The sequence below is a fragment of the Ylistrum balloti genome, unplaced genomic scaffold (genome assembly GCF_031769215.1).
Source record: "Ylistrum balloti isolate Yb309-2 unplaced genomic scaffold, AGI_CSIRO_Ybal_v1 Utg369558, whole genome shotgun sequence".
In the NCBI taxonomy this organism is placed as follows: Eukaryota; Metazoa; Mollusca; class Bivalvia; order Pectinida; family Pectinidae; genus Ylistrum; species Ylistrum balloti.
In genome coordinates, this window is record NW_026781860.1 from 373158 (window position 1) to 398515 (window position 25358).

At 33.5% G+C, this 25358-nt stretch overlaps 1 protein-coding gene across 1 annotated transcript; it reads left to right on the forward strand.

Moving 5' to 3' along the window:
- Positions 1–661: 661 nt before the first annotated feature.
- On the forward strand, positions 662–21878 carry LOC132552999 (uncharacterized). The gene is made up of 8 exons (XM_060217562.1): positions 662–742; positions 2390–2498; positions 10785–10898; positions 12322–12398; positions 13895–14100; positions 17935–17998; positions 19962–19997; positions 21790–21878. The coding sequence occupies exons 1-8, from the start codon at positions 733–735 to the stop codon at positions 21876–21878; spliced, it is 705 nt and encodes a 234-aa protein (XP_060073545.1). The 5' UTR covers positions 662–732.
- The last annotated feature ends 3480 nt before the right edge of the window (positions 21879–25358 follow it).

Sequence of the window (25358 nt, forward strand, 5' to 3'; positions counted from 1 at the left end):
TAATATATGTGCTATGTTGTCAGCAATTGTCAGATCTCCTGTATATAATTTCATTTTAGGACTGCCATCCTTTTATCAAGTGTAATGTATTGAAATATCAAACAGACATGTGTAACTTTATACGGAGTCATGGCCCTTTATACATCCGTTGTTCAGAACATAATTATTCTATCATTTATAACTGCTAAATCTAATTACTACTTCATAAGGATTTCTAGGTGCCCAAATGTGCTGCAACATATTTAGTTTTCAGTTTATAGCCCATGATTTCTATTCAGATGGTAATTTTTCCTTTGTGGAGACTGGGGTTTAAGACTGTGATTTTACTATACTATGTGTTTGCCCTATTTCAATCAAACGACTATGTTGTTGTACATAGGTACCTCTCTGAAAATGATAGACTAGATAAGAAATACTATTAAATTGCTGTTCTGAAGAATAACTATTAAGACTTGCTAATTCATTGTCCCTATTCAGCCTCATGACTTTGAGTCAGAGGTATGACATTTAAGCTCCTGAGGCCTGTTACAGAGGGAGCGGGAAAGAATGCATCTGTTAAATATTCTGGAAAAATGTGTTCTTATTAGAAATTAATAATGGCGTTGTTTGTTGCAGGTAGTACAGGTTCGGAGATGACCAGTGATCAGGTTTAGACCTTCAGACCCCTAAAACAAGCCGTGCCCCGCTGGTGTTGGAATTATGGTCTATGTACTGGAAGTCCTATAGTGGAATATGACAACAGGTAACATGGATACTTTTTTTTTTTTTTTTTCGCAGTAAGTTAAATATCCTGGTTAAATAAGCCCACTCTATCTATAATTGCTATTCTGTGGAATTGACAACAAATAATTTGATCTATGAATAAGCCTGCTGTATGGCTTTGAAACAGATATACTGTTGCCCCCATATAAATCTGACTATATTTATGGGTTTATTTCATTTTTTGTATGTGCTATTAAGTGTTAAATACACTGGAGTAAACCACATATTACACTTTGATGTATATACAGAAAATATATTTACATTTTATATTGATATTAAAGGTTAAACAGCTAAAATTTTATTCTAAAACTGGCGTTTTAATTGTCGGAATACACCTGCCACATATATTATTGATGTATTTGACAATGATGGAAAACAGCTGTATTCTAGCATATGCATCAATTTGATTGAATTACCTTATGAATTTACTTAAATATTACATCACATTTAAACATATAAGAATAACTGTTTAAATAGTTGATTCATCATGTTTTGATGAACAAGTTTGATAAAGAAGTTATCAAAAATTGCTATAACATCTGTCGAAGTTTGGAACTATGTTTTCCTGCTCAGCAATTTCTTTGGTGTCCATTATCAGGCAAAATAAGGCGAAATGTCATTGTCAAGTAAACAATGATTTAACTCAAAACTGTTGCAGTTTCCATTGTAATATTTTCAACAGTTCCAAGATAGATAGAATAAGTGATCAGTGTCTTAAACTGTAAGCTGCATGTTTGCTCAGGTAAGAGAGATTATAGAGACTTGTCTTTCTTCACCCTCGGCAAAATACGGCTTATCACTATATTATAAGATACTGACCATGTATTATCATATAGGTATCAACAGATTTGAAGTGCCATTCAGTATACAGTGAAATCTCACCTACCCCACCTATTTTATTTATATAATTTACTTGCATTTCATAAATTTCAACATTTTACATACAGTTTAACAAGCTTTAAGTTAATATTGTTTGCATTACTTAACAACATATAGTCTTCATTTTAAACAGTGTTACAATTTTAATTACAATTACATTGATGATGCAATGAAAAAAAAATAGTTTCAAGAGCAAATGATAGAATTGATGTTTTCATTTATAATGTTCAAACTGATATTTATATATATATCATGAAATAATACATACAGATGTTTTACATATCTCACTGCATTTAAAAGCAGGTTTTTGAAAAATTTAGGGATTTGAACAAACATGTTCAAGTGAGATGAAAAGCTATGTAAACTCTGCAAGCTTAAGCATCGTGTGGAAATACTGATGTATACACACAGTGCAGTTGATTGGTGGCATCTAGAGAGTATGCAACGCAAGTGTCAATACTGCAGATTTAGGAAAATACTACCTGCATCACACCAATGTTTCAAATATGTGATTAAAAAGACACATTTAATAGCAGGATGTCTCACAAATGGTCATTAACATATGATTCAACAATTTCTAATCATTGATTTTTCAAAAGATTTTTACAAGGAAATTTAAGACTTTGAGTGGTTTTATGACATGAATATAAAAATAAATGATGGAAATGTTTAGCAGAAATTTAATGTTTATAATCAAACTCTGGTGTAAAAATGAAATGTTTGACATCACAAATTAATTTCCTTTCAGAATACGAAGGTATTGGCTATCACTTAAAACAGCTGGTGGAGCGTTTGCTTCAGCAGAACATTCCAAACCAAGAAGGGGCCTATGGAAACTTCAACTATAGCCTCACAGGGTAAGATAGCTTCTTCTGCATACTGAAAACTGTATTTCAGAATCATAATTCAGTTATTTATAGCATCAAATAAAGTTGTTGGTTTGATTCTTTTGGTGATCGAACGGCGTTGTGATATATACTAACTGTGCTTATAAAAACCTGCTCTGAAAACAGAGTGATCATTCAACAATACTTAGATATGTAAGATAGAGATTTTGTACCCACCATAATTATAAATGTCATGGTCCTCTAGGGGCTGGTGGTGCTCCTCCTCTGGGTTGTGGGTTCGAGCCTATGTGGAGCGGTCACTAGGTTATGGCCACATTTGAAAGTTATTCTCAGGCAATTTCACCTTTACTCCACCATCCAAAACTGGCACATCCTTAAATGTCCCTGGCTGTTATTTAATTATTAGGAAATTATCAAAAAATCAATAGACAAAACAGTGACAGATCCAGGATTTTTTTTAAAAGGAGGGACCTAAATCATTTTCCCACCAACTCACTGAAATACATTTAATGAGACAGAACAGTTTCTTAAAAAAGGGATATTCTAGGCCTCCTGCCTCCACATGATAGCTATGGTTATCCTGCTGTTGTTTTCTCAAATGTTAATGAATCTCAAAAGCCATCTTATATTGTTCCTAAGAGCAGTTAAAGTACAATGGAAATGCCAAAAGAATATTTCATTTTACCTGAGTAGGAGGAACATTGTATTTTACTCTTTTTCAATTACTCAATCCTGCTGGAGCAAACAATAAACTTTCTTAATGTTAAAGTTCACAGGTGCTTGTTACTTTGATGTGTTGTTGAACTCATTACTATTTGATAGCAGAAGTGAGAGGATGTAATGCTATATCAGGACTTTCACAACAACAAATAGTTCAATTAGGTTATCAGAGAGAATAAAGTGCATCGTTGGAGGTTTGTTGTAATGCTTCATCAGCTACATTCGTCTGGAGGTGTAGTACCTAACCTGCAAAATTTATTCACCAATATGTCTTGCATCGTGACAAGCCCAAGTTTGACTAAGATGCCTGGAGTATTTTCTGTATGTTCTGCCCTGCCCTCCAACATTTGGGATGTTACAATGTATGGCTGTATGTGTTTCTATTCTTGAGAGGGCATGATGTCTCTTGCAAATCACTTTTCAACATTTTCAATTGACCCTGGGCTTTAGATCCATCTTGATCATCTCTGACTGATTTTACTATTTCTACCTGTTTTGCTGTTTTGTTCTAGCATCTAGCAATAACCTCTTTCATTTTTTAACCTGCCGTCATCTTAATTATCAGAGAAGAGAGAAGGGAAAAGACAGGAAAAGATAGAACTTTTTAAAAAAGCAAATAAAGATCAAATGATGATGGGCATCTGATAAGGAGCTCTCACAGACCTCTTATTTTGTTCTTTCTGAATCCTTGCATACTCAAAATTTCAGCGGTTATGATCACTGACAATCTCTGCAGAGTGTGAAGTGATCGTAACCTCAGGATCTTGTTGCACAAACCTTATCTATTTGAATCTAAACTAAATTGTTCTGGTTAATGAAAAAACTCTAACTATCCTTTTAATGCAGTTCTCTTACTTTCTATCATCTCTTTTTAGTCTTGTTATGACGGTAGATTTACAAACTGCTCTACCTGTCCAATCTGTTATTCCTCCATAGCAATTCTTGATGTTGCCTTTGTAGCTGCAGTCAACATTAATCTGCCTATATCCCCAAAAGTTGCAGTGTAAGTCTTTGAATGACCTACAGTGCCTTAGGATCCTATTCACATGCCGACTGGTATCACTCTGGCCTTTCAGTGTGCGATGTATATGACCTTTAATTTGTCTTGCCGTTCTATGTCTTCACCCTGACTGTCCTAATGTCTGCCCCATATAGGGAAATGGATGTAAGGATGCATACTCTTATCAAGCAATGTGGTATGATTAATGCGTTTCAGGGAAGGCTAAATACTAGGGAAGGTGCCAGGTTCTTAATCCATCAAACATATGACACAGTCAGATTTAGCACTGTATACATGGAACTCAATCATGAGGCTACAATATAGAATATCAGAGGTCAGTCATTCAGAATCAATATGTACATGCAAAGAATTCTGATTTTATCGTCTTGCTTGCACTGAAAGATTAATCTTCAACTTTGATAACTTCATAAACCTTGCTGCCATGACATCCAATATCCGCCTTCCTTTTCCTTTATCGTCTGTTATAAGGTCATCTGGTACTTTCTCACTTTGAGGCTCCCCTTTAGGTTTTAACACTTAAGGTTTTATGATGCAGTTTAATAGTAAGAAGACATATATGCTTTTTTTTATACTTTAGACTTATATTTGATATTGCTATTCGTGTGTTTAGTTTTTTTTTTGTATAAACATTTGATATCAATTTAACAGTTTTGACCTTCAAAATCTTGAGTCCTCTGTAATTCCAGTCACATTAGCCTTCACTTGCAAATAACAATCTTCATGTCTGTGACCTGGAACATTCTTTAGAAGTCATGACCTTCACAGTTGAAGGTCATCTAGAACTCCTGTAACTTTGACCTTCACTGGAATGTTCTAGATGACCTTCATGACATAAAAAATTGTCAAACTTTGTCTCCTCTTTCAAGTCATTACCTTTTTCATTGCTGTGATCATCTAGACTGTCTCCTCTCACCTGATTCTAAATCTGTGAAAAAAAAATCCTCTGAACACATCAGAATACATGTATGGACAATTTGTAGGTTTACATTAGGAACATTCTCTGCTAATGGTACAAATGGATAAGTCTGACTCCAAATGTATCGATTAATTCATGACAGATTGTATAATTCATGAAAAACATATCCCCTCTGTCAGCAGAAATTATTTTGGATGAGGTTTCATGGCAGGAGAACTCTGATACAAATACAGAAAAAACACTAATCTCTTACAGAGCTAATTATCTGAGCGTAATCTGCTAGATTTAATAAATGGGGTAGCACTACTCCGGTAATGGTGAGAGGAAACGATGCTGAAACTCCTGCGGAGTACTGACCTTTCTAAGAGAGAGAGAAATCATGTGTTTCCGTGCAAAGGCTGCCCCTTACGGCGCTTGATGGTTTCCATTCCTTCGCTCTGTGTTTAAAAAAGAAGTATTGAGGTTCAATGCAGATCAATGACTGAAGGTTTGCATTTATTTCAATTGACACTTGACTTACTCCACCAAGATGGTGGGCGTGTGATGTATATAACAATGAAAGGCAGTAACACTTCTTGTGATAATTTTTTTTGTTAAACTTGACGAAAATTGAAAACCGGTATCAGTTCCTTGTAATACAAAATCTATCTCTGAAGAATGACCATGACTTAATACATAAAGTTTTTATTGAAAAATCGTAAATTTTGTTGCTGATGCAAAAAGATCTAAGATCTGTATTAAATTAACAATATAAGCAATATCTGTTGGCTTAAATGTGGTAAAAAAAAGGTGTATTGTTCCTGTCGTAGAAGGATTCATATGTATCCATCAAATCAAATGTCCACGTAGTAAGGTTTTCTTTAAAACTCAGAGAAATTGAGCCCAAAGAAAATGTATGATGTTTTTTTTATTTTGCTTTGTAAGCAAACAAATGGACTTTGCTATCAACAACAGAAAAGAAACATCCTCTTGTTATAACAAAGCTAAATGTAAGCTGGCTTTGAGACGGTTTTAATTACTGGCATAACTTGTTTTTATTTGCCGTTCCTTATAAACCGTGATAGAAATTTGTATAGACCGTTAGTTTAACATCTTCGTCCTGTTATCCTGTCCCAAGGTCTTTGTCGTAACAAGATAATATGTTTTTCATGAGAATCTCTTTCTGGTTTTTACCACATTATAGAGGTACTACAATTCTATCCCGCCACTTTTGAAAATTTAATTGGCGACAAAAGGATAGAATTCATTTCAATTCTGTTGTTTTATTTCCCAAAAGCATTTTAATGGATTCTTGTTCCATAAAATTAGATAAAATGTTTGTATGAGCCCTTGCGGCATTGGCGACATGTTTATGAGCCCAGACACTAAAATACTCTTAACAGTCAAGCGTTGTTTATATTTAAAATTCTATTTAAAACTAAAAAGACAGAATTTCCATGTAGCATATTGAAAAACTATTCAGTAGAAGTTTGTCAGAATGTTTTTTATATAAGACTCTAAGCCAATTTGGAATAAGACATATTTTTAAAAGCAAGTTTAATATTGTTACATTCTAAATGGCTGTGGGAGATATAGTTTTATTATGACCTTGAGCCAAAATTTGTGATGTCGTATGATGTAAATGAGATACGAAAACAAATTTATATGACTTTTTATCACAAATGTTGTAGGGAAATATTTTCAGATGGGACTGGGGAAAGGATATTTAGGGGATGACGGGGGGGTTGGGGGTTGGGGGTTGGGGAGGGGGGGGGGGGGGATGGAGGACTGGGGATCTGGTATAATGCATTAATTGAACTTCATATATCAGTTTTTAAGTATAAGAATATATCTTAGATGAGTTTGTGTTTAAAGTATTGGAATAAATTTTATGATGAAAAAACTCTAAAGTTGTTGGTTCTGATATTGCTTAAATAAGGCAGTCAGTGCACAAGATGATAATATGGTATTATACGTATCATTGGGAAGTACAAACTGATGTCTCTAAGTGAAACGTCTTTGTCAAAAATACTTCATGTAAGTGTTGTTACTCATTTGTGCAGCTGCATCATGGGGGAAGTAGGACCATTTATCAGAGAACCTTGCATCCTTGAAATAGTGTATCATGCGTTTTTATCACCTTTTTCATACTGCTGTCTGTGTTCAAAAAGTCAACATTTTAACATGCTTCATTGACTTAGGAATCAAAGGTTAATGTTACATTTTGTAGGAATTCAACCTAATCTACATGTGCTCACATAATTAGCAATTAAGTTTCTTAACACCTTTTGACTAGATATTACTATTTGAATAACTATCTGGAATAACAATACTTGGAATTCTATTATGATCTAAAGGTCAATGAATGCTCCAACGTTGTTTTTATCTTATCAAATGAATTTGTCATTATGACATAACACGTTTAAAATACTTGGAACCAGTGCACTGATGTCTTAAAGACATTCTTTATATTTGATTCAAATGAATCCTTTCTTTTCATACCCAGTCAAAATTTCGTTGAAAAGTTAAAGGAAATAAGTTTTCACTCAAGAATTAAGGATATAATCACCTGACCTGATAAACAACACTCTCAGGATTCCTATATCAATCTTTGGTCTAGAAATAACATTAACAGAGAGGTCGAAGTCCATCATTAATCATTGTTTATTAGGTTAGTAGTGGTAGCTGATACATGAGGATGGAGGTCCTTTGATAGGTTTTATCTCTATAAGGTTGACAAGTTGATCCACTGATCTCAAGCTATCATTACATTAGAGACCTATTTATGGTAGTGGACCAGACCAGTGTATTAAAGTGTTGATATCATTCTCCTCCAGGCATCTATCTTGATTTTTTTTTCTTTTAAGCAGTATAAGCTTGATAAAACATCTTACATCTTTTTTTTCAATCTAATCTGATTATATATGTAATTTGTTGAATATATCAATACTAAGAGGCTTGATAGAGTAAACAATAAATAAATAAAAAGGTGAATAAATAAATAGATAAAATGAAAAAAAATTAACTTGTACTTTTAAAATTCATATTTTTTCAGTGTATCATCATAATTTTGATGTTATTATCTTTCATCACCAAAAAAATTGAATTATAACTTTGATAAAGTTAACTATGCGTCTGGATGAACCTATGTAAAGGTAAAGAGCCTACCCCACCTAGTGGGAACAACATATATTATAGACATGCCATAGAGGCATCAGTCATCCCTTAGGTCCCTCTGGTCAGTTGATCACAGAGAAAATCATGTACGTTGGCGTGGGTGCGGTATATATGGGAATAATTTTAAGATTTCATGAAGCATCATGACTTTAATTGAGACTTAATTCTTGGTCTTTGATCATATTTCACCAGCCGGTTATTGTATAGATTTTATTACTGATATGATTCTGTCTAGAAAGCTGTCTGATACGGGACATGCTATAAACATATCATTAATTACGTTCTGCACTTTTAGAGTCTGCAGTTATGTCAGTGAAATTGTCTACCTCCAGTGTAAAGGTTTGATCTTACACTGAGTTGATTACGATTTGTGAGGTTGCAATAAGACACAAAAATGATTGAGTTTAATAAATACCATGGTTTTCGTGCAAGAGGTCATCAACTGACAAACTCATACCACTGGGTTTCAAAAGATGCAGGTTGATGAACATTATTGAATAATTTTAAAGTCATCATAATATTCTATTTCCTACTTTTTGTGATATGAAGCTGGACATGTTTGATGCTTGTTGGTTTGCCTGTTGGTTCTGTTGTTGCATACATTGTTCTATTCTGAGAATGTGACATCACTTACTTGGAATGACCAAAGTTTTACATGGTGGATGCTGTCAATGAAGCAGAAGACGCTAATTACTTTTTTTGTATTTTTTAGAAGTCTCTGTGTAAATCTTTCTTTGGTTCATGTTTTCCCCTTATTTATTGAATTTAAAGTTTGGATTATGTCGACGTGTTCTTGTTGATTTTAATTGAGAAGATTTGAGGTTTTTTGGTTAATTACAAAGAGAAATCATATTTTGAGTAATTAAATCTTTTTTATCCAAATGTTCAAAAGAAGGATATTTCAATCCATTTTCTTCTCTAAATGGAAAAAACTATTGTTTATTCATTTTGACATATATACTTCAAGGAACCAGATTTGTGATACAAAACATCAATAGGTTAATTTTCAGTTACAGTTTGGGCTCAGAATCGCTGAAATGCTTTTTATGTGCCTGTCAAAAATTTAGATGTGACGCATTACGGTATGGCGTTGTCCATCCATTTGTCCTTGGTTGGTTGGTCGATTGGTTACAGGTTTTTTATCTTCTGGACTTGTCCTATTTCTAGTAGATGTCTCGCTGACAAATGTCAGTGTTCCGACAACCTTCATTCATCTGTCTGGCTGTCGTAAACATTTCTTTGTGCGTAGATCTCCCAGCTCCCAAAGTTTTCAACAGGTCTTTTTTAAGCTTGACAGACTTAATCACTATGACTTGAAGTTTTCTAAATCAAACCAGTAATTTGATTTGACTTTATTTGGGAGAATTACTGCCTCTTGTTGTTTCCATAATGTTAATCTTGTCCAGAGCTCTATAGTCCTTTTTCAGTTTTCTACCAATCTTTGACAAACTTTGTAGGCTTAATCACTATGACATGAAGTTTTTCTCCTTAACAGCAGTGTGATTGAATTGTATTTGGAAAAGTTATAGCTCTTTGTTGTTTTCATAATGTTTTTTATTATGCAGTGATCACTCATCATTTTTAAACTTGGTGGGCTGAATCAACATAACATGGAGTTGTGTTTTCCTCATTTTGAGGAGCATTTTGGTTTTACCATATTTGGAATAGTTACTACTCATTGTTGTGTTCACAATATTGAGTCCAGAGATTTCCTCATGCAGTCTCAGTTTTCAACTGATTTCTTTCAAACTTGGTGGGATCTGTTGCAACAATGACATGAAATTCTTTTCCTAACCGGAAGTTAAATTCAACAATTTTTGGTTTGATTTTTTAACATTTTAATTTTGTGCAAAGATCTCTGTCAGATTTTACACAAATGTTTCTGAAACTTTGTAGATTTTATTAAAACCATTTACTATACATTGCATTGATATTCTAACAATATTGGGAAGTGCAATAGCCATTTCTTTTGTTTTGTTTTATCTTGTACAGATATCTCTTTTCTCAGGTTTTAACCAATTTCTTTGATACTTGTTTTCTTGCTTAATGCTTTGACTTATTATTACCATTTACATATCTTTATTCTTTTTTATGCAATAAATAATGAATATTTCTTCAGCATAAGACAATAACATCTGGTTTCCTCCCTGCAGTACTCAAGCCTATTTGAAATACAGATACATGTACCATATATAATTGAACAATGTAAACCCATGTCTAGAAAAAACTGACTCATTTATATTGCAAGCCAGTAAACAGACAACCTGCTGTATGTTTGTGTTTAGAGTATGTCACCCCAGCGGTCCTTATATCAAGATAAATACTGGAAATTGATTAACAGTTTCCCTGTCAGGAGAAAACATTTTAAGACAATGTGGAGCTGATTTCTTTATTGCTTTATTTTTATTTTAGCACTTAGCGCTGTCCAAGTAAAAGGCCATTAAATTCAGTGATCCTAATTGGATTTCTGTTTCCTTTATAGGATGCGTCTGACCAGTGCCAAGCTGCCACGAGCATCCCTCTACCCAGAGGCATTGTTCACGCAGAGAGGGGCGCTGACTATTATAGGAAAATATGTCTTCCAGTATAATTCCTTGTAAGTGTATTGGATTATCAGCTATACAGGATTAACACATCATTTTGACAGCTAAACTTTGAGCTCCAGGATGCCATCAGTGGACGTCACATAGTATATTGGCAATAATATTTGATATAAAGCAAGCATTGTAACCACAAGGGTCATTATCGGATTTATAGAGATGATGGCTGTGTTTCCTAGCGCTGAAAGCATTTTCTTGTAGTAATATAAATGTATTAATGTATGTACTTTACGCCAATAGAGAAACTGATGTATTAAGTGGGATTGTCAATGCTTGTATTTGGAAACAAATCAATGCTAATAGATCAACTTGATATCTGATTGGTTCCTTCATTGTACATATATCAAATGCACACTGGCTTGGAAATCTTTATGCATTTTATATACCTGGTATATTAACCCATAGCAATACTATCATTTGTCATTTAAGAAGGATGGAAACATGCTACATTTATACATTGTACTTGATAACTTAAATTACCTTATGTTTCAAAGTGCCCACTTTACTACATATATGTATATATATACCAAATACAGTATTGGGAATTTTTGAATTTACCATAAATGTGTGTCTGTAATTTGTAGGCTCAAGATAAATAATTTGTTTCTTATTTTATTAAGTTGTCAACTTACTTGTGGTAAATCTATGTATTTTAATCAATTCATTGAATTACATATTTTACTGCAGATATTGGCTACATGTAGAGAGAAAGTAACATGGCTTGTTTAGATTCAGGAAAACAATCATAGGCATTGTAATAAATCCAGAAGTAATTTGAAATCCAAATCTTAGCTGGTGCAGCTGTTAAATATGATAAACCATCATTGTTTTGTCTCCCTATCTTATCATACTAGAAATGTGTTACTGTATAAACTCTATGATTTGTTAAAAGGATATACTAACAAACTTAAAGTGCCTGCACATGATAAAAGTTAACATTTATCTAAATAAATTACATTTTTTAAGATTCGATAAAAGTTGCTTTTTTCTATAGGGTTCTTTTTTCACCATCTTCAGAGATAGAATAAAACTGCCAAGCATAGATGCGTTGATTATATGAATAACTGGTAAAGAAAAAAAAAGTATTGTCAATTTCATAATTTCTACGAAAAATGAAAATTTGAACCATTCAGCATTGAGGAAAACCACATTTACATAAGTGCTTCATTCATAAAGTATTGAAATCGAATTTACTGTTAAAGTACATCTTTTAACAGTAATCTTATTTTAGTCATTTCTGAGCTGAAAATATTGAGCGAAAATAAGATTGTGCTAATTGGAATATGTACATGTTAAAAATCTAGCAATCATATTGAATGTGCTAATTTATCAAGGCACGAATTTCCCAGAAAGTGAAATTTGATGGTGTTTACACAAGAAAAGTCCTATTATTGATAATATTTTCATGTTTTATTCCAGCATGACACATTTTGCTGAAGGAGACTTTGAAGTACATATGACAGAGCTGTCAATTATTTTTAGACAAATTCCATCCCGTAAGTATTAATCCCAAGAAAGTTCATAAACTACAATGTTTTATGAGAAATACTTGTCAGGGCTGTAAATGTCATGCCCTTTTGTGATATTTTACCAATGCCTTTACTGTTTATCCATCAATACACCCAGGAGTTCCAATTAGCCAAACATAAACTCACTGTCTTTCTAGGTATATGATAACTCATGGTGAGTGATGGATACTGTTTTGCCCACATCATCACACAAAGGACCACATCCATCTGTCATATGTCCTTAAACAATTCTTGTGATGAGTATTTCTTAAGAAGTACTGGATGGACTTTCTTGGTCCTAAGTTGTCGCAATTTTTTTTTTTTTTTTGAGACTGATTCGAGAATGTAATGACTAACAAACGTTCATCTTAATGGATTTTGGAGTTTGTTTTCATTTTATATAATTTTGGTTCCAATTTGTCCATAATGTATGCAATTGATCTTGAGACTGGGCTGAAAAATGAAATGGTCGACTGATGGCAATTTTGATTTTGAAAGTGAATGATTGTGAATATAGAGAAATTGTAATAACTGTGTAATCGTTCTCAAATTGGGGCAGATTGAAACGAAGTCAGGTAGCCATCTTGGATCTGACAGTTACATGATTATTGCTATTTCTTAAGAGAATTGTCATAAAATTTCATATAATTATGAGAAAGTAATAGGAAAGAGAAAGAAAAGAAGAAAAAATACCTAACTTTTAATTAAAAGATCAAATAAGGTCATACTAATTTGTATGGTTGATGCTATAATCCATTCAGGTCTTGTTTGTAGGTTATAATGAATTGGTATTTGTTGGTTATTTCTACTTGGTTACATATATAGATACATAGATAGTTGGCTTTACCACAAAATGTGCACACAGATGTGCGATGGTTGATCTTGTCAAGTTTTCCTATGTTGTGCACATCGTGCATACATGGTGTGCACAACTGTAAATTTTGAACATTCTGCAGCACAAAACAACACTAATCTCTATAAATGTATAATTTGAAATATTAAAGAAAAATGCAAATCTTGAAAATTTAAGACAAGGAACATTTGTAAAAGTTGTATAGTTACCTATAAGGTCCTATGCCTAGTAATAATCTTACGCTACCTATGTCTATATCAAATGTCCAGTAGAAATTAAAACCTTCTATTTCATTGCCCTGCAGTAACCCAACAGTCTTCTTAATTAAGTCCAACTTGATGTGCTGCATGACCTATGGGCTTATTACAAATTTAAACTTAAGTCATAAATAACTAAATTCTCTTTTCTCAGTTGTAAATGCTCTAGATTTATTTTTTCAGGATATTTGCTGTCAGAAACACCTAGGTGGGAATCTGTTGATGATAGAACATAATGAAGAAATGACATTTTTCCAAAGAAATAATCAATATTGACATTTCCAATTTTCTGAAGTTTTCTTGTGTAATCCAAATGTTATACCTTTGACTTTTACAGAGCAGCATTTAAACTTGATTATCATTTTATTTGTCAGGAAATTACAATTCAGTGTCGCAGCAGCAAGCCGCCATAAATCCAGGAGATGTGGATCAAGATGTGATTGTGGCCTTTATACGACAAGGGCGTATAGAGTGTAAAATAGGCAAAATTAAAGCAAAGTTTCATGGCGGATCTGCTGGACTTTGTCATTTTGTATCCAAATTTTTACTGCGTGCCATGAGAACACAGATAGAAAACCAGGTAGATTTCAGCTTCATCTTAATCTTTATTTTCTAACATGTCTTATGTTTTCTAGTTTCTGTTAAGGAAATGTTGTTTTATGTCTCCGTTCACTGTATACCATGAGGACAATGACAGAATACTATATTTTGACTTTTAGTGTTACATGTATGTTCTAGTACTTCTTCCATCTTCTCTGTTATCTGTTGTAAGTGTTATTGTTGTGCTGAACCTCAAAAATCTCTTCCTTCATGATATTTCCCTGTCTATGTTATACAAGGGTGTTACTCCTATAAACATTTGCCTAGCTGTAGATGAGCGATTTTAGGCCATAATTGTTGCTGAAGGTGTACCAGATTTGTTCTGATGAGTAACCTTGACCCACTATAAAGAGGTAAAATGTGTCAAAATCTTCAAATGACCACTTCTCTTTTTTCAAATGAGTTTTGTTATTTCATCTGCCTTTATTTTGTAAATTTGTTTGAGGGGAAAAGGATATGGCTATAGTAATAATGTTGTGGACACCATCATCACTGGAATTGATCTTGCCTCTCAGAAGTATAATTTCCTCAGCCTAAAATAATCAATGTTTTCTACTCCATATAACCGTTTCCTTTACACCAATTAATATATTGATAATGTGAAGCCAAAAGGACAGGAAATAACCTTATTGACACCTGTTCTTTTATACCAGTACGTTTCCTTTAATCTGTATAATATTTCATACTGATACAAATATTAAATATAGCAAGTAAAATGCAAACTTTACTAAGATAAGGTGACAATACTGTAAAAACTGGGAAAGAAAAAAAGATTTTTTTCTGTCACATTATTTCATTCACCCTCAGTAGGATGACCCCATTCCTGTAGATATCCCATTCCTTCTTGTCACTTGCTGTACGATCAATCCTCTTTTTACTACCAGTATCGCAGTGTGCCATGGCAGTTAGTGTTCCAGGCCTAGCTAATTAAGCTCAATACATGTTGTGCGTGATTTACTGTGCTGGAGTTCCAACATTGATGACTCACATTGGCATTGTAGCATTGGCTTTATATGAAGTGTCAGGTTCAAGTGTTTTTGTATGAAGTTTCAGAATCAAGCGATCTATTGTATGAAATATTAAATAATGTTAAAGAGTCTTAAACAAAGCTGTCATCTAAAAGGTCCTATACAAACAGTGGGTGTCAGGTGACGTTGTAATTAAGATGTCAAGTGGTGTTAAGTGGAGTGTTATTATATAAATTCAAGTGGCTTTGTATGGAGTGTTGCTATCAAATGCATGGTAGGAAGTGTTGCTGTTAAATACATTGTATGTGGTCTTGCTTTCATGTTTATGGTATGAAGTGTTGCTTTCAAATTCCTGGTTTGAGGTATTGCTTGGTTTGAAGTGTTGCATTCTAGTCCCATGGTATGAAGTGTTGATTTTAAGTCTATGGTATGAAGTGTTGCTTTTAAGTCTATGGTATGAAGTGTTGCTTTCAAACTCTTGGTTTGAAGTGTTGCTTGGTTTGAAGTGTTGCATTCTAGTCCCATGGTATGAAGTGTTGATTTTAAGTCTATGGTATGAAGTGTTGCTTTTAAGTCTATGGTATGAAGTGTTGCTTTCAAATTCCTGGTTTGAAGTGTTGCTTGGTTTGAAGTGTTGCATTCTAGTCCCATGGTATGAAGTGTTGATTTTAAGTCTATGGTATGAAGTGTTGCTTTTAAGTCTATGGTATGAAGTGTTGCTTTCAAATTTCTGGTTTGAAGTGTTGCTTGGTTTGAAGTGTTGCATTCTAGTCCCATGGTATGAAGTGTTGATTTTAAGTCTATGGTATGAAGTGTTGCTTTTAAGTCTATGGTATGAAGTGTTGCTTTTAAGTCTATGGTATGAAGTGTTGCTTTCAAGTGTTTCTGTAATGGAAGGAAATATGCCTAATAGAACTATGCTGTGTAGTGTATACTCTGTCAAAATATTCTTTGATTTGCAGTGGTTGAGAGATTACATATCTTTGAAGAAAAAAATACTCTTTTTCCTACAAAAAAGGAAACAAGATTTTCAGAGTCTTTCTATGTTCAAGTGTTGAACAATTCATGAGGTCGGGATTGTGTTTGTTTCTTCTGGTATGTGCTGTCAATGTGCATACACTTTCCATTCAAATGAATTCTTCTCAATAACCGAAAAGCTCAGGTTCTTATATTTGGCATGTAGCAAACTGGGATAAACGGTTATCAATCTGAATGACCTTGACATACTGTCAATGTCACAGTGGTCAAATATGTTAAAATCTTTAAACAACTCTTGTCAATAACCAAAAAGTCCTATGGTGCTGATATTGGGCCTATAGCAAACTGGGATAAAGGGCTATTAAGTTTGTTCCTATTATTGATCTGGACCCACTTTCAAGGTCACAGGTGTCAAATATATCAAGATCTTTAAACAGCTTCTCCTCAATAACTTAAAGTCTCAGTGTGCTGATTTTGGACCTGTAACATGCTAGAATGAACACCTATCAAAATTGTTAAAATAAATGATGTAAGGTCACACAGGTCTAATATGTTAAAACCTTTTAACAACTTCTTCTCAAAAAATTAAAGGCCCAGGGTTCATATATTTGGCACCTTGCATACTGGGATGAAGGGCTACCAATTTTGTTGAAAGAAATTACCTTGACCCACTTTAAAGGTCACATGGGTCAAATATGTAATAAAAAAACTTGGGTTACTTTTTCTCACTAACCAAAAGGTCTAGGGTGTTGATATTATGCCTGAAGCATGCTGGGATGAAGAGCTACCAATTGTGTTGAAATAAATGACCTTGACCCACTTTCTAGGTCACAAGGTCGTATATGTTCAAATGTTTTAACAACTTAATTTCAATAACCAAAAGATCCAGAATGCCTGATATTAGGCCTGTACATGCTAGGATAAAAGGGCTGTTTAGTTAAAGTGACTGACCTTTAGCAACTTTCAAGATCATGCGATCAGATATGTTGAAATTTTAAAACAACTTCTTTTCTATTACCAAAAGGGCTTCTTTTTAAGCTGTAGAGTAGTTGGCAATTTAGGCCTATTTAGCCACTTTCATATATAGGTCTTTATAGCCAGATGAATGTTAAGGCCCAAGTGTCATATATAGGTCTTTATAGCCAAATGACCGGTAAGGCCCATAGGCCACTTGATGAGATTTACATTGTGTAATACCTACTCATTTGAAGTACAGTTTTGGCAAACATATGGGTTGGTCTGATAACTATATTTATCAAATATTGCCTTTTTTATAATGATACTGCAAGCCAGGTTGCTGATCTACATTCTTAACCATTCCAATCACACCTGTAAAATACAAATTTCTATCTATAGGAGTTTGCCACAAATCACTGTTCTCAGTAAAAACTCTGTGACAAATCTTGCTTGTGAGAAGCTGATCTTTTCTTAGTCCATACCATAATTCATTGCAACACTATGAAATACTATGCCCCTGGTTGCAACAAAATTCTGAAATGGGTCATTAAAACTGCATGCACAATTTTTTGAATGGAGGTACTACTAGAAAGGTCTTGTCAAAAGAAACACACATGCCAAATATGAAAGCCCTACCTCTTATGGTGAAAAATTTATGGGCAAGGTTAAAGTTGACAACAGACAAACAAACAGACAACATAAAAACAATATTCCCCTGTACTGTTCTTCCAATCCAAAGGCATAAAAACAATGACCCCAATTCTCCTTTAAAGGAAAAACTTGAACATATTTAAAGTTTAAACTTTTCTTTATTTAGAATAAAGAAATAATACAAATCTCATCTATAGTTTAATTTATATGACTTAAGTTTTGTTGACATATTTAATGTTTTATTTTCATTTTTATTTCAGGTTGCAGGTTTTATCAAAAATCTGATAAAAGATGATGAAGACAAAGCAATCATAGCTATATTAGGTGAGACAATCATTGGCAGTTTTTCCATTATTGATAACTTGTAGTAAATAGCTAATCACATCTCTTACTCTTCCCATGGGGCATTTTATAGCACGGCTGATGATTCAATCAGCATGCTTGCTCATTCATCCATTAACATCGCAATAAACAATGATGGGGAAAAAATTGTAGTATGATTAGGGCAATCAGAATGTAAGATTATTTATCATATAAAGGAAATTAAGCTAGTTTGTTATAAACATCATATTTGTGGTGGAAATAACAGGACATATGTATGTATAGGAGATTCCAAATTTTAGAGTGATGGGATCCTCAAAACTATATAAGCACTTGCTTGTTGATTGCTTAACACTGATTTATTTAACACTATAATGGGTCTCATAATCTCTGGCCATTATTCATAAAGACTTAGATTGTATATTTAAGAGGACAGATGATTATCGTGTCTGGGGATTTAGTATTAGCACAAATATATGATGACCTCATAAATTTAGCACCAAAATGATTGAATTACCTCAAGTTATGAATGTTTCAGCAAATGATATTATCCTGTAACAGGCATTGCTTTTGCAAACAACTTTATTGAAGTCTGTTAGGATATTTTACACTAGTTTATGTAATATATAAAGCATTGTGTATAACAGGACCACAAGACCATTTGTTTAAACATAATGTTTATGTTTTAACATCATAATTGTGCTTTCAATTATTGAGATTTTTCATTATGCCGAGTCATTTTATAAAAAGGGCATGTAGAAACCTGTTCCATCATATCTCATTTCAAATTTATGCGATATCTTGAGAACCAGAGACTCAACATGTACTCACATGCGTTGGAGTGTGGGGCATCATGTCTAGTAAACAAGACATTTAGTTCTTCAAAGATCTATTTGTGACACATTCAAATCGGCATATAAATCAGTGTATTACAATGAGATTCAGATGAAATACACTGTAATAAAGGTCACTTGACCTAGTGTTACATATATATGAATTTTTCCATGACATATTTACATTCTTTTTACATAAATATAAAATCGTAATGCATCGAGGCAGAGCAAATGCATACATAATTCATATTCAAGGTTACTTCTCCTGAAAGCATGTAAGGAGTTTGAACCAGATTGATCATGAAGCATTCTGGTGCAAGGAAATTTTTCATGATAATATTATGTAAATATACAGCCTACTTTTTGGCATATATATTTTATTGTAATTTTATGATGGTGCAATAATTATTTACTTGAGTTCATATTTCAGAATCAAATGTTTAGATCATATTTGGTCCCCAGTCGTGAAAGTTTAATTTAGAGATTGATTAGAAAAAAAGTCAACTGCCTCGCACTCAGGTAGCCATTGTGGATTTAGACAGTAATTTATTGTCACTCATTCTCAAATTTCAATTTCAAATTTCCCTTGGTAGATTGGTTTGCATATTTTTGTTTTGAAATTGTTTACACAAACAACATGACTTATAAGACATGTAAAATGTATTTTTTTAAAAATAATACAACTTGATAATTCTTATTTTTGATAATACTGTTAATAAATCAGATAAACTGACATGAAATGATCCTAAAATCCAGTGACCATCATCAGAGAGCGGTAACAAAGGGGTCGCTTATATGAGGTTGATGGGTAAAAGTCCTGGATTACCGTATACATCCATCGATAAGACCAGGATATTAATATACAAGTCATCTGACTGAAAATATGAAGCTGGGCTTTTTACAGGACAAGGAAATAAACTTGTGTCCTTTAACTGGATGAACAAACACCAGTTTATGTGAATTTGCTTATTAACCAGGCATGGACTTACTGTCTGACTGATTTGGTATGTTGGAACTTGCAGTCCCAGACTGGAATTTATAGAACTTTTTTGCAATCATATTGGTATATTGGTTGATTCCATAGTTTACAGGTGTTTCAATGTATTCATATTACATTTTTTCCCTATTAACAGGTCTGTTCGCACTCAACAGTGAATCTCCTGAGGCAGGTAAGAAAATGAGTCCTTTCTTTCTTGACTAAACTTGTGTGGGGTGAGGTGTCTCTTTGATACTACTGTACTGTTAACTTATGTTGGGTGAGGTGTCTCCTTGATACTACTATACAATAAACTTGTGTGGGGAACTTACTAAGGAGGAGGGGTTGGGGTAAAATCAGATATTGAACCTGTTGAAGGTTCCGGTATACCATTATCAATATGAGTAGAGTGAGGTGTCTCCTTGATACTACTTTATAATAATTTTTTGTGGGGTGAGGTATCTCCTTGATATTACTGTACAATGAACTTGTGTTGGGTGAGGTGTCTCCTTGATACTACTGTACAATAAACTTGTGTGGGGTGAGGTGTCTCCTTGATACTACTATACAATGAACTTGTGTGGGGTGAGGTGTCTCCTTGATACTACTGTACAATAAACTTGTGTGGGGTGAGGTGTCTCCTTGATACTACTATACAATGAACTTGTGTGGGGTGAGGTGTCTCCTTGATACTACTGTACAATGAACTTGTGTGGGGTGAGGTGTCTCCTTGATACTACTGTACAATGAACTTGTGTGGGGTGAGGTGTCTCCTTGATACTACTGTACTATGAACTTGTGTGGGGTGAGGTGTCTCCTTGATACTACTGTACAATAAACTTGTGTGGGGTGAGGTGTCTCCTTGATACTACTATACAATGAACTTGTGTGGGGAGAGATGTCTCTTTAGTACCACTGTTCTAATTTTGGTGAGGTGTCTCCAATTTGTGTACACTAGTTTGAGGTTAGGTGTTGCCACTTCATGTTAGACTAGTTTGGGGTGAGCATCGCCTCAGCACCTTACTGTATATAAGACTAGCGTCAGATGTGCCTGCTTTCAAATCTCTGGTGTCCAGGATCATTGATCTGTGTAGTGCCAGAGTGTGCACAAGGTTATCAGCACAGCACCAAACAAAACTACACATAGCTGTTAGGTCTACTGCTCTGGCACCCCCAATCTGTTAATCTGGTAATTGTGGCTGGGCCTACAGTAAATGGTCCCGATACTGTTTCTGAATGGCTAGGCTTGACGGCTAGATGTGGTTGTAGTTACATCATTGATTTGTAAATTACCACATTTATCCACAGATAAGTTCATGTCTGGTAATAAGCCCACCCATATTTCTCACATTTTTATCAGATGTGCTCAATACAATATTAATTGCTTTCAACCCCAAACTTACTCATGTATTAAATGTAAGTCTCAGCTCTAAAGTTTTAACACAAAGATAATAATATTATATGGGTATGTATCCCAGTTGACAAAATGCATAATGCACTTTAGAATTAACACACAATAAAAGTTGTTTACAGATATGACTTAAAATAGCCAGTACCATTTTCGAAAAAGCAATTATCTTTTTGCTTGATTTTCTGAAATGAATACCCAACAGATTTTAACTCTATGATATCCTTCAACCTTTCCCTGTCTCAGCAAGTGGTCAAATATCATATGCATTATATAGTAGTAAATTATAGTTTGTTGTGGCCATATCCTGTGAGAATTTTTCACCAGCTGATATTGATCTTACATAGCTTTATCATTTGTTACATAGCAATACAGTCGAGCTATCAGAGATCATTGATATATACTTATGTAATCTTGTAAGAGCCAGGCCCACCAGTATAATCAGAGGGAGCTATATTGCTCCATCAATCAATCCATCCATCACCCACGGAGATGCTTTAACAAATTATATAGAAAAAAACATACTAACCTATGTGTTGAGAAAAACATCTGTCTGTATCCTATCTTGTTTTTTCAGCACAGCCTGACGAAGGTCGTGGCTTCAGGTCTTCCATACGAAGGCTCTTTGGGAGGATGCGAGGCAGTCAGCCTCAGGCGGTACACTAACACCGATAGAACCCGTGACAAGTTATTGTCACGAGTTGCTCTTCCATGACCACAACAAGATGCAAGAGAATATATATATACTTTGACCTCAAAAGATCAATTAGCAGTTGCACATGACACAGAATGGACATAAAGAAGCAAATTTTGCTCTGACAAGGTCATGAAGCAGTCAACTTTCACCTTGCAATGTCGTAATAAGGGCAGTGATCATTGTCCCCAAACAGCACACACTGGCCATTCATACAGAACAGCCATTCCACAGGGTTTGACCTGAAAAACAATGTACCTGACTTGACACTTCATCGACACTGGTTAATAAGTGTCTTTTCTTTTACTTTGAAAACTTGATAGGAAGAAAGTTCGTATTATAGTTCAAGTAATATAACATTACATCTTGTACATGGAAAATCTGAGAATCTAAAACCATGCTTCAATAATGTTTAATAAGAGTTTATACAAGTTTGAGTTTGAAATGTATAATTTTTCACTTTCAACATATTCTCTGATAAAATATTGTTTTGTTGTTCAAGAAACAAAAGATATGTGACAATATGTCTTTGATAAAACAGTGGCTCTGATTATTAAATGTAATATGTTACAAACTGGATTGTACCATTTACTACAAAGTTGGGTTAAGGTTGTTCATAACAACAGTCAAAGCCTTGAAAAACCCTGCTGTCTTCAAGTAGTCAGTGTGATATGTGTTACATATTCACTTAGTGATATATGTATGTCAGGTCAAAGTTGGTATGTTTTCTCATGGTTAAGACAGATATGGAGACTAATACTGAAATTTACTTCTGATGGCTGGATGTAAACTCAGGATTGCAATTCATTTACTTAAATTACAAGCTCCATCAATATTTATGTGTTAACACATGGACAGGCGACCTGTGTATAGATAAAATTTCTACTACACAATTATGGTATTCAAAATATTTTGGATGAATCTGAAGGCCATATATGCACATCTAGAGCTGAAAGCTCCTCAGATTTTGTCATGTCAGCCTGACACTATAATCGCATGATAACCTACTCAAGTTGTGAGAAATATTAGATTCACACCATATTTTTGTTACAGTTGATCAGAATTCAAAATTTCAAAAGCAATTTTAAGAAGATGAAACATTGAAAATAAAGTTAAAATGTAAGCATTTAATGACCACAATGAAATTAATTATACAAGTTCATATAAATTGATTTTTTAATTGATAATTCGTTAAAATACTCCTTCACCTCTGATGTGGAAGGATTGACAGTTGGCAACTGATTGTATTTGACAAATACATACAGCTAATAATGGTTAACATATAAAGTCTCGTGACTGCCAAAAAATTAACGAGGCTAATGTATGCATGTGCTTTATACAAGAGAAAAATTATTAATAAATTAATGTGTTGTACATATATATAGATGTATGCATACAATATATTTGCATATGTTGCATATAGAACATATGGCAAAGTCTGTTTGTGTATAACAAGTCTTTGTCTCAGAGCTTTAAGTGTCAGGAGTGCTTTTATATTCTTATGTTAAAATCTGTGTAAAAATGACGTCAAAGTATAAAGATCTTGACTATGAATGCATCTTGTTTTTTTTCAAAGTTTAGAAATTTTGACAGAAAACAGTCCTTCTTTTGAATAATTGAAATCTTGAACTATCAAAATTTTGAAAACTTTTGTGAAAGAATTCACTGGTACAGAAGCTGTTTGAGAATTTCTCATTGAAAAGTTTGTTTTTACTAACATAGGCTTAGGTCATGAAAGTTCCATTTTTATCATTATAGATCATCATTATGTGGTTTGTTTTTTTTAATGAAAATGTTCTGAAATATGAAATTGTTCAAGTGGATGAAATACAAAGTAGAATTTTATTTTGCAAAAACGTAAAAAAAAAATTCAGATTGTTGCTTACAATTTTTAAATTCTTTGATGTTGCTGCACAAGATAGGCCTGTTGGTCTTGCATCAAAATTTTTTCAGTTCCAAATCAGAGCAATGTCATGACTCTAAAACATTTTCAATTGTATTATCACTCCAGTAAAATGAAAAAATTTCCTGAATGACAACAAAATTTCATTTTATAATAACAATAGCTAAACATGTACTCTTATTGTGTGTGTGATTATTTTTCCTGTATCAAATAACTTTAAAACATCCCAAAGAGTCAAGATTTTTTATAAATACCAAGTAAAAATTCTAATCTTTAACTAGATATATTCACCAACCATTTAATCATTTGATTCATTAAAAATGAATGAAGGTATCATCACTGCACACATCGCCATATATGTTACAGGAAAGTACGTAATTGTTTTAATCATCATGCAGGTTAATTTATGGGGCCATATAAACATGTTGCATCGTTCATTATGGTAGGGTTCTGTAGAGCACCAGAAATAGTCCAAGATCACTTAGATACCATATATTATTTTTTCATTTAGCTTTTATTGTGAAAGTAGTGAGAGTTCCATCTGATCATGTAAGAATTCTGATACTGAGGAGACTTCAATTTTTATGAAAATTGTGATTATAGTGATATATATACTGAACTCTACATTCCTTGATTTGTTTATAGAGATTTGGGCCTTATTTCGCTTATATTTTTTTTTCATCTCAGGTTTGTTAAAAGAGGGTAGGGAAGAGAACAATTTCTTGGAAAAAAAGCGCAGCAGGGTTCCTCCTTGGATCTGCCATTATCAATTTAAATTTAGAAAGCAGTAAAGCTGAAGTGGTCATTAAATATTGTATGAGCCAGTAGAATTTTCGTTAACTCACATCCACAGTTCAGAATGTGTTGATTGTTTTCAAAATGATTTCTTCCAACATACTACCATATCCAGGTATGACTGCTTTAAACTATAATCAATTTTGGTTATAATTTGCCTTTGAGAAAAGCTATCGGGTCAGTACATGCTATTGATTGACTCTACTCAAGGTTACATTGGGTCAATGACTTATTTACTCAAGGTTGCACTAGTGGAAGCTTCAATTGATAACGTATGTTGAGGATAACAGGAATGTTTTGGCTGTGGAATGCAAAATTGAAACCATTAAGGTCTATCTACTTAGGGCAAGTTTATTGACTTTCGACTCGCATTTCTGCAAACTTCTGTTTAAGTTTTCTGTTGAGCAGAAATATACTTCTTCATATCTCAAAACAATTTCAGTATTTTGGTGAAGAAGAAATATATGTAGTTATAGTGTAGAAAATAAATTTACATTTGAAGTAGAATTTAAATTATTATGATATTTAAAATTCAATATATATTCTGAACAATGAAAATATTCCTTTCTATGTAGGATTTATTTGTGAGAGATTTTTTTTTCATTTGGAATTTGGAGTTGAAACTGTATGAGGTACAAGATGTAGCAACACAAAATCATGTTAATCCCACAATTCCAGGGGCGAATATATTTTCTTTGTCTTGAAAGTCAAGCAGATAGTGGGCTTATTACAGGACAGGGAAATAGCATTGCTT